Below are 11,290 nucleotides of genomic sequence, written 5' to 3' on the forward strand. Positions count from 1 at the left end.
TATTCTGCGATACATTCACCTAATGATTTAACAACTCATTATAATGTAAAACAATCACTAAATTAAATTGAAAACAAAAAATTAAAGTAAAAATAAAAAATAAAACCAAAACACACCCAAACATTTAGTACCGGTTGGTGTTACCAACCGGTACTAATGTCCTACGCGCGCACGAAGCTGCCTCGTGCCACGTGGTTGCCCTTTAGCACCAGTTCGTGTTGAACCGGTACTAAGGGAGGCCTTTAGTGCCCACAATTTAGTGCCGGTTACCGAACCGGCACTAAAGGGTCTTACGAACCGGTGCTATTGCTCGTTTCTGCACTAGTGCTGGCCCAATGATACTCTGCGGCCCACCATCCGAAATCAACCCACTTCGGCCCAGGAGCGATTTCAAACGCTCTTGGCGAGCCGCCCGGATCTGGGACGCCGTGATCGCCGGCGTCGCCGCCGCGGTCACCTCCGGCGTCGATCTAGGCCCTGCCCGGCGTGGTTTCTTTCTTCGCGTCACCGTAATCCACGAGTCGAGCCGAATCAAATCGAAAAGTGTTAGGTTCGGTAAACTTACCTTAGGTAGGGGGCCCTTCCATGGCCGGATCGCCGTCGCCGCCGTTCTCCGATGAACAACACGGCGCAGCATCTCCTTCTTATCTCCCGCGTGAAGCCCAACCCTAGCCGGATCATCGGGGGGCAAGATTTTGTCGACCGTCGCCGCCACCTCATCTTCATCGTATCCGGCATTGAAAAACTCGCACAGATGATCGGAAGGCATCGGCAAAGGCGGTGTTGCATCCTCCTCCTCGTCCCCATCATCCTGGTCGGCGTCGGCGAGAGCCCAGAACCGGGCCCCCCACCCGCCGATGGTCGGCCCCGCGGTCACCCCGCCGGTCCCCCCCCCCCCCAGTCGCCTTACGCATCGCCCTCACCTTGATAACGAGAGGATTCTTATCTGGTGCGGACATTCCAGAAGGTTTTTGCGACTCCACTATTGTGCTTATCCCCAAGACCAGTAACCTTTCGACTTTGACGAAGTTTCGGCCCATAAGCTTATGCAATGTGCTATATAAGATTGCTCTGAAAGTTTTGACAATAGGTTGAAAAAATTCTGCCAAACATTGTTTCAAAACAGCAAAGCACCTTAGTTCTTGGGCGGCTCTTTACCGATAATGTACTTATTGCATATGAGTGCTTGCATTCCATTCGCAGACAGCAATCTAAGACGCCTTATTTTGCTCTCAAAATTGACATGATAAAAGTATATGACAGGGTTGAACGGCGCGTCTTCTCTTGGGTCTCCTTCGATGCGTACCTCTCTCCCGCGAAACCTGATAAAACAATGAAATAAAACAAAACACGTACCCTGGGAACAAGAGAAAGATGAGGGCGTGCTAGGCAGCTGATGATGCCTTCAGCTGGAAACATCTCCTCGTGTCTGGTCATCATCATCGATGTTTGCTCCTGCTTGGGGTCATAGGGGCGCGGTTGCCACAGCCGACGTGCCGGCCAGGCTTGCGCCATCTCAGCGGCTGTCGTTTCTCGTCATCTGATCGGCCGCGGGGCTGCCATGTTCGTCGATGCTGCCGCTGCCGCCAAAGGCGCGTCTTCTCCTCGCTCGGTGTCCATGGATGCGATCTCACGATGGCCTTCCCCCGGACCCCGGTCTTCTCCGTGCTCCCCTCTCGTGCGAATGGCCTTGTACCTATATATATAGGGAGCGAGCGGCCGAATGGATGGCGACGGCGTGCGTGATCTTCAGCAGTTGTTACAACGGCGGATCTTATCCAGGCGGCCGCTTTGCTATATGTGGACTCGTTCTTTGGTTGGATCATGCGTGATCTCCGTTGCGCTTTATCTCCTGCTTCGGCTTTCTTGTGGCACACACGCCTGTACACACGAGAAAAAGAAAACCACCATCTCATATCATACGCGTACGTGCCTCGCTGCATGGCTGCAGGTGGGCCCATGCAGTATACATGGTATGTACATGCTTTTTTTTTAGCATCAATACAGACACAAACACTCATATATATACGCATACACTCATCCCGTATGTACGCGTCCTTGACGGCCGGTACACGGTATTCGGAGACGTATGTGTACATGGCCGACTGGGCTTCCGTCTGCCGGACGATCTGTGTGCACGCATGCATGTTAGTACGTAGGCCATTTAAACCTGTATGGACGTACGAAGCTAAACCACAGGTCAGCTAGATTATGCATGTACTAGTGTGTAGTACGTCGGCAACCTCAACATGCCTGCACGTAAAGCTAATTAGAGGATGAGCTAGCGGATGCATATGAATGTTGTACTGATTCGTATGTTTATATGTTTTCTTCCTTGTATATCCTGCATTTAAGAAAAGAAAAGAAAAATCTTCCAAATTCAAGATTAATTTATGAAGGTTAGTCAAACAGGAGAGAAAGAAAGAAAGTCGGCGATCCACGATTTTTTGTTCTTCTTTTCTTCCTTCATTTCTTAAAATATCATGCACAAGTATTAACTTGTCTTTTGTGGTATAAAATTCCGTCGAACAGCCGCAACAACAGAATTGTAGTCACGGCCTAGTCCTGCAAGGATGTAGTCTAGCATCTCCGTATGCCGTATCTGACACCGGACAGCCAGCAGCTGCAAGTTCATCTCCATGGCTCTTCATCTTTGCCATATAGGCAGCGCTCGTCATGGTGCCCTTCTTGGTGGTGGTGATCGCAATTTCGAGATTTATAATCTGAGACTACGACTAAGAGGTTAAGAGGGTCGTCACCGTTGTCCATAGATCAAAGGTGGACTCCTTCCCAACAATCCAGGGCCTGTATAGAGGATTCGGCCCCATGGCTAAAGTCTTCTCCGCCTATATGATCTCAACCATCTTGGGCGGAGAGGTGTCGGTTTTGTCCAGCCACCACTCACCTGCGCACCTTACATGGGCTCCAAGGATCTGCGCCTTTCAGTGGATGAAGTTTCCTCTTGCAAACTTATCAGATGGCGGCGCACCAAGGACGAGGGTGACAGCCGTTGACAAAGACATGGAGGCGGCGACGATGTGGTTTGGTTTTTGTTAGGCTGATCATAGTGGGGAGTAACTTAGACTAGTGTCATATGCATGACATTAGTTTAAGTTATTACCTTTATAGTGTAAAGTAACATAATAGCAGTGTCATAAATGGATTTATTTATTAGCTTGTAGACTCATCCTTTCTCGGGAATAGCTATGTTATAGTGACATATTATGTTACTCTAAACACATCTCTCCTCATTAACTACATGCCACATAAGCAAAAAGAATTAAAGTGTGCTATGTTACTACCTAAGGCCCCTTGCAATGCTCCACCTTGTACAGATACTAAGGTTACCATGTAGGCAAAAAGTCTGATGTGGAAAGATAATTAAGAGGAGAGAGATGAGTGTGATGACCAGAAAGAAACAATGCCAAGCGTGAGAACCTAGGCAAAACACTTAAAAGAAGAATCCCACCAATGCATGTAGAACTTTAGTTGCAAAAAAAGTCTGGTTTATTTTTCTAAGCACCTTGCAATATACAAGGTCTTAGAGGTTGAGATAGCTACCGGATAGAGAGAAGTAGTTGAAATTACAACAGAATAGATACCAGAGAAGAGTACGGCGTACCAGGGCACCGCGGCCACCATCTCGACGACCCACCTCACCACACCGGCGAGGGAGCATAGCCCGAGAGAATCCCAGGGAGTTGCGGAGCCAAGTCGCACGAACCGCCGTGCCGGCTAAGCGCCCAGATCGGCTCTCAGCCACCGGGAAGAAAATTGGTGTTCCTTTTTCTTTGGGAGAAAGAGAGTGGTCAATCGGTTGAGACTTGAGGAACACAGGCGCTAGCTTTTTGTTGTCAATGGAGAGAGAGGGTCTGTGTTTTACGGCTGGAAATGGACGGACATCTCTGCCTTCCATCGATTTTGTACTCTAGTAACCGAACGGATGGGAAACGGAGAGACGGCTCGTCTTCAATCGATTCCACGTTAAAATTTGGTGATATGGCTGGGTTGCTCACGTGGAGATAATTTTGATTTTGATAAAGAACATTTTATTGAATTGATTTATCAAGATATACAGCCATATCAAAACAATATCCGGCCTCTGCATAACATAACACACACAGTCAACAAGTCCAAACGACTTAAAAATAAACATTGTTTTGCAGAAAAAATAACTCATTACAACCTATGATGGGGCACATCATATACGTAGATTACACCGCCATCTATGGAGGGAGAAAACCTCTTTGACCATACACTCCAGCCGTGCAGACGCAATTATAAAAAGATCTTTGTCATCCGACTTTCTCAAAATAGATCAAGTACGAAGCCATCGCATACATGCATTAATAACCTGCAATACATTTATTACTAAAACCACATCACTCCTGATAAGCCACAATTTCCAGCAAAAGGCAGCCGCCCCCATAAGAATATATGCAAAAAATTGTTTATCAATATCCCGCAATCAATTGCCGAACATGTTACATATACTACGTGAGGGGCATGGATCTCCTAGGTGTATATAGCATATGATTGGGAATTAGCATCTGTGTTGTGCACGTTCTTTTTACCTTTTCCCTCTGGCAGTTAGGACGTCCATTGCTGTCAATCTGGTTTAGGACATCCATTGTAATGTGGTTGGTCCAGAAAATAGCAGTGGCCCCCAATCCATGCCGAAATTAGCATCTCTCTCGGTACATAAACACGTACGCGCCAGCATGCAAAAAAATCTAAAAAAGGTGTGAATCCCACCCACTTTACGTTAACCGACCATGCACGCCGATCAACTAGTACCGGCGGTCGTCGCCGCCGTGGCCGTGGTGTGCCTGCTCATCACCGGCCGCGTGGACGGCCAGGACGAGTACGCCCCTGGTGGCGCGGCGAGCCAGGAGGTGGAGCCGCTCGCCACGAACCAGAACCCCGGGCAGATCCTCCCGCAGCCGGAGGTGATGCCAGTGCCCGGCAATCTGCTCCCTAGGCCGAGGGCCGCCCTATCCCGGCCGTACACCGGCGGAAACTCCCGGCAGCAGCCGACGACCGAGCCGGAGCCAGAGACAGAGGCGGAGCAGCAGCCGGAGCAGACGACCGAGCCGGAGCCACAGACGGAGGCGGAGCCGCAGCCGGAGCAGACGACCACGAGGGAACCGGAGCCGGTCACGCCCACGCGCGACCAGGGCGATTTCTACCGCACCGGCGCGACGCCGACCACGCCAGAGCCGCCGGCGACGCCAACCTCGACGGAGACGTGGGAGACGCCGGCGACGCCGTCTGTGCCCGTGCAGCAGGGTTATACTTAGTTGTTGCACATGCTTAAATTGTATCTGCAGGCAGAAGACTCCTGTGAAGACCAATACCAACACTCCGGTCAAGAAGAAGACTCTAGGAACTCTAGGAACCAAGAGAAATCTGCTTCCTTGGATTGGGGGATGGATATGCTTACTTGTAATCTGTTCTGGACCATGCGTGTGTGTGTGTGTGTGTGTTAGCTCAAACTGTTACTTGAACTGGTGTCTGGGGTAGCTGTTTGTGTGTGGTAACTCAAGCTGGAGCTCGAATTTTAAGACTATATTCTGGTTCATCTACTATTATGCAGAACATTTTCACTTGTAATCTGATGCAAATTATCTGTATTTTCACTAAGGTCATGTCAAAATTTTCCACTAACTTTATGCATCTCTTCTCTCCAAACAATGCACATTATATTCACAGTTTACTTTGCTCCATTCACTTGAACACCACATTCACTGTACATCATAGGCAGAGAGGAAGTTTACACTTTTATGCATCTGTATATTTATATCTATACATTCACAGGCTTCATGCATCTTTCCATCCATCTAGACAGAGAAGAAGTTTACACTTTTAGCACAACCACCAGAAGCAATGCACACATAGAAGCAAAAAAAAAAGAATCACAGGTTACATCTACAACTACAGTGTTTCCAATCTGCCTACTATTTACATCACACAAAGTCTCAGCATTTCTTTGCTGAATTTCACACATCATCTTGTGTGCATTCTTCAGGTGTCGCCGCCTTCTCCGCTGCTGCCACCGACGCTGCCCTTGCTATTGCTCCAAGAAGCAAACGGTGAGAAGCTCCACCCTGCAGGTACATCTCTCAGGGCCATGCTGGTGTTGCGCGAGGTGGTTGCATGAAGAGCTACGGTGGCGCTGCTGTGGGGAGCCAGCGATGCAACGAAGAGGCAAGGGCATGAGGCGAGCGACACTGCCAGTTGCGAGGAGGAAGAAGGGAGAGAGGAGGCGACGCTAAGCAGCACGGAGACAACTAGGGCTGCGAGGCGCCAACGGCAGCTACTGGAGCACACGACGAGGAGATGGAGTTTGGGTTAGATGGGGCAAGGGGGGAGAGAAGGGGGTGGCGGCGGCGGTGGTTAGAGCTGTGGGGCGCCGACGGGAAGGGTTACAGCGGCGGCGCACTGTTCTTAGCGACAGAGGAGGGGATCAAGAGGAAAACAGGAGGAAAAATATCTAGTTGTGTTTGGTATAGTGCATGGAGGGCGCATGGGTATAAAAGTTCCCTCCTCGACCAACTTTTGGGTGTTTGATAACCTGCATGGGGCCTCCTCAGCATGCACGAGTTCAGCCCAAATATCTGCGTAGCATTCATGAACAAAGGACAGCCCATCAGCCGTTCACTAGTTAGCATGCATGAGCGAAGCGAGAGACAACTTGTTTTAAAAAATATTTGGAATTTCTTTTAAAAAAATAAAATTTTAGAAAATGTTCATAATACCAAAAATTGTCCAAATTTTCTAAAATTTTCAAAGAGATCCATATTTTCAAATTTTGTTAACATTTTCAAAAAAACTTCAGAATTTAAAATTTCGTTTAAATTTTTAATGAAAGTCGAATTTTGTTTAGATTTTCAAAAACTGTTTGGATTTTTCTCAAAAAATGTTCAGATTAAAAAAAATGAAGTTTAAAAAAGATAAAACTTTCAAATTTTGTTTCGATTTCAAAAAAAAATAAAATTTCAAAAAAATGTTTAAATTTTCAAAGAAAATAGTTTTTACATGTTTCAAAAAATTGTTCACATTTTTGAAAAAAATTGTTCACATTTTTGAAAAAAATTGTTCACTTGTTTGAAAATACTGGTTGCTATAGTACCGACTGACATGTTTAAGCAGATGCAAGCTGCCAAACAAAGTACCAATTTAGCATGTCTCAGCAAATACACCGCTACCAAACAACAGCAAATATATGTACTCAGCATGTATCAAAAGAGAACAACCATGCTAGGTTCGGAGTGCTACCAAACACACCTGTAGCGAATGGTGGTGGCTAGGGCTCGGTGTCGGTGGTTCTGAGTTTGTTGGGGCCAAGGGCATTTTCATCCAGAAGAAAAATAAGGGACATATACAAGACAATGTTTTCACTAAAATTGACCTCGGTAACTGAAGTGGGAGAATTGGAGTGGCATTTTTCTGAATTTAGAATTTGGAGTGGCATAATTTGGAATCACCAAAATTGGAGTGGCATTTATCCAATTAACCCTATTTATAAGAAATATGAAAAATTACATTTGCTCGGAGAATAATTTTAATTACCCTCTTAACATCAATTTTAGTGACATGGTATGCCTCACTCCAAAAACAATGTACCATTGTGAACATTTCTACTTGAATTTTATAATTAATCATTTTCCTCAAAGCACATTCAACACCCCTATATCTTTCTTAAACTGATGGGTTCGATAAGTACATTTTTGATCTGGTAGTTTGGCTATAATTCTTTGGTAATTTACATGTTGTTACGTGCATATTCCAGTTGTAAAATTCCCCTAACTATAGCATTGACACTCTACTCACCATTCTAGTCGCGCCTGGATCAGTATTGTGCGCATCCCACCATGACGTGGCTGCACATGCCAAGGGAGGTGCGTGACGTGGTTGGACAGGGTACAAGTTCTCACTGGTGACAAAAGGACGAAGAAGAGCCTAAAGGTGTTGATGCTGGTTATCATGGTGTTGGTGTAGATGAGAGGATAGTGGCATAGATGCATCACTGATGTGGTTGAGTACAGTTTGTAGCTGGTAAGGAGGAAAAACGAGCAGAGTTGGGTGCAGCTGAAGCCCAACAAGTATTACTGGAGCTACCTCCACCATGCCTCGAGCCTAAATTAGAGAGGACCTATTCATTCATTTGTTATCTTGATTTTGTGATTGTTCAACAAGTCTATTGGATTATCTTTTTATGGTAAAGGTTTCCCATTTCTTTGTCCTTGAACACAAGCTGCATTGCATTATGAAATGATTATACCTTTTATTGTTTATGTGATCAGTGGAATTTTCACAATACCATGTATGACCAAAACAATGTATAGAAATCAATTTTAGTTGACACAATATTTGAAGTTATGGCCAAACTATAAAACATCAAATATTATTTATAAATTTGTCTGGCTATTATCATTTATATTAGTCAAGATGCGTATTTATCGATAAAGCAAACCAGCCACAAAAGAGTGTTGTGTACGGGATCTTCCCTTGGCAGTTAGGACGTCCATTGCTATCAATATGGTTGAGGACATCCATTGTAGTGTTGTTGGTCCAAAAAATAGCAATGGCCACCAATCCATGCCGAAATTAGCATCTCTCTTCGTACATAAACACACGTACGCGCCAGCATGCAAAAAAATCTAAAAAAAGGGGTGAATCCCACCCACTTTACGTTAACCGGCCATGCACGCCGATCAACTAGTACCGGTGGTCGTCGCCGCCGTGGCCGTGGTGTGCCTGCTCATCGCCGGCCGCGCCGACGGCCAGTTCGAGTACGTTCCTGCCGTGGCGAGCCAGGAGGTGGAGCCGCTGGCCACGAACCTGAACCCCGGGCAGCTCCTCCCGCAGCCGGAGGTGATGCCAGTGCCCAGCAATCTGCTCGCTAGGCCGGAATACGTCGCGCAGACGGGGTTCATGCCGGGGGCCTCCTTAGCCGGGGCGTTCACCGGCGGCTACGTCCCGCAGCAGCCGACGACAGAGCCACAGCCGCAGCCACTGCCGGAGTCGCAGACGCCCAAGTGGATGCCGGAGACACAGACGACCAAGTGGGTGCCGGAGCCGCAGACGCCCAAGTGGATGCCGACGCCAACCTCGCCGGCGACGCCGTCTGTGCCCGTGCAGCCGAGTACCAGCGGCGGATCGTACGCTGGCGGGGCCGCCAACAAGCAGTTGGACGACGACGGAGAGCCGGTGGACGGGCTGAGCCCCAAGGCCATCGAGAACGTCCTCAAGGAGCACAACGCATTCCGCGCCAAGGAGCATGTGCCCCCTCTCACGTAAGCACTGGACATGCAAGCATGCATCTCGCGGCGGCCGGCGCCGGAGACGATGATGACAACTCGGCCAACTAGATGGATGGATGCAGGTGGAACGCGACGGTGGCCCAGTACGCGCAGCACTACGCGAACGAGCGCAAGGGGGACTGCGCGCTGAAGCACTCGACGGGGCCGTACGGGGAGAACCTCATGTACGGCGAGGGCGGGGCGTGGACGTGGCGCCACACCGTCGACGAGTGGAGCGACGAGAAGCAGAACTACCACTACGGCTCCAACAGCTGCGACGCCGGCAAGCAGTGCGGCCACTACACCGCCGTGGTGTGGAAGCACACCACCGCCGTCGGCTGCGGCCGCGTCACCTGCACCAGCGGCGACACCCTCATGGTCTGCAGCTACTACCCGCCAGGGAACTACGACGGGGAGAAGCCATTCTAACTCATCATATCATCATCCTCAGCATTTCTCTCTTAATTAATATTCCATCTGATTAATCGGTTAATTAATCACGTAGTTCATTCTCCGCATCCACACGACAGTAGTACAACTCCAGTAGAATGTGCGTATATTTTTTAATATTTCTTGCACATACATAACATGTGCAAAAATTAGCAATCTTCTGAGATAAAGCCTTGCAGCTGCTGGTAGGAAAATACCAGGTGTGCAGTATTTTTTTTTCGGGTAGGTATTGTATTTTTTTTCTCAATTTGAGATTGCTTTTACCACGCTTGTCACGTGGTAGGTAGGTATTGTATTTCGTTGCCAAGAACAACTTATGATGTTTATTCTTAACCAAGTAATGTGCTTTGTTTTTTGTAGTAGAGAGAATACTTTACTGTCCTATGTAAGCAGTTGTCTTTTAACAATTGAAAGTTGCGTCAATTGATAAGGAGGTTCCAAGAAAAACGATCGAGTTTTTTTTTCGCAAGGAAAATTTTTCATACATCAACCACGAGCGTCAAGATTACATAAAGGGCACCTCTAATATATAGGTGCCCAATAAGCTATAACTAATACATATGCCCGTGCGTTGCAACGGGCTCCTCATCTCTATTGTAACGTCTTCATAGGGCACGGCAGCCTCGATGAGCGCGTGACCCCGGCGTCCTACTCCTCCACTCAACAATTCATCCTAGGGGGATGTAGCATGCAAACGATGGGGATGAGGAGACCAAAAACCATGATATGCAAAAAAAATATGTTCTTATCTAGATTCCATGCAATGGCGCACTATCATATCAAGATGCGAGGGCAAGGAGGCAATCATCTCCGTTCATGTTTTTTACCCCAAGAACGAATGCACGCACATGTCCTATGGGTAATAGATGCAATGCCCTAACCTTAGGAAAGACATTTGCTTGCATTATCTTTGGCACACCAGATTTATTCCATTAAGAATGAATACTTACCCTAACTTTATTTCTCTCAATACTAAAGCCAAAATGACACGAAAATAAGTGTTAGATTCTACTCTTTGTTATACTGCCTTTTACTTACAAAAACTTCAGATAGATACCTTGAATTTATTATTTATCATGCATGCCTCAAGTTAATCATCTATTTATTTTTAAACATAATATATTGAACTGGGGATTTCTAAATATTTTGGTGTAAGATGTATATTTACTCACATAACATTGAAGTATACAAATACTTGGACATACATATATACCCAGCCATGTAAATATGAGAAGTTCGTTATGCGTCATCTATAGTGATAGCTCTGTTTGTCTTCTCTATTTGTAGACGAATTTCAAGATTTAATAATGTTGCCAATTCTGACCAATCCATTGTTACATGCATGCACGTACACATATGTATGAGCCATTATGCTAAAAAGGCTAATTTAAAGCCTGTTCGGTAGCTCTCCAGACCGTCAACTCCGCTCCGCGCGAGGAGTCGGGTTCGAGCCACTCCGCCTGATTGTGCTGGCGCTCCCTCCGCTCCCGGAGCTGCAGTTGGGGAGCGGAGGGGATCCGAACAGGGCCTTAATA

The 11,290-nt window shown here is 47.0% G+C and overlaps 1 protein-coding gene across 1 annotated transcript; it reads left to right on the forward strand.

Annotated features, from left to right (window-relative positions):
- The first annotated feature begins 8,662 nt into the window (after positions 1-8,662).
- On the forward strand, positions 8,663-10,130 carry LOC123106332 (repressed by EFG1 protein 1). Its single transcript, XM_044528531.1, has 2 exons — positions 8,663-9,299; positions 9,389-10,130. Exons 1-2 carry the CDS (start codon positions 8,707-8,709, stop codon positions 9,732-9,734), a joined length of 939 nt encoding a protein of 312 aa, XP_044384466.1. The 5' UTR covers positions 8,663-8,706; the 3' UTR covers positions 9,735-10,130.
- The last annotated feature ends 1,160 nt before the right edge of the window (positions 10,131-11,290 follow it).

Source organism: Triticum aestivum, chromosome 5A (genome assembly GCF_018294505.1).
Source record: "Triticum aestivum cultivar Chinese Spring chromosome 5A, IWGSC CS RefSeq v2.1, whole genome shotgun sequence".
Lineage (NCBI taxonomy): Eukaryota > Viridiplantae > Streptophyta > Magnoliopsida > Poales > Poaceae > Triticum > Triticum aestivum.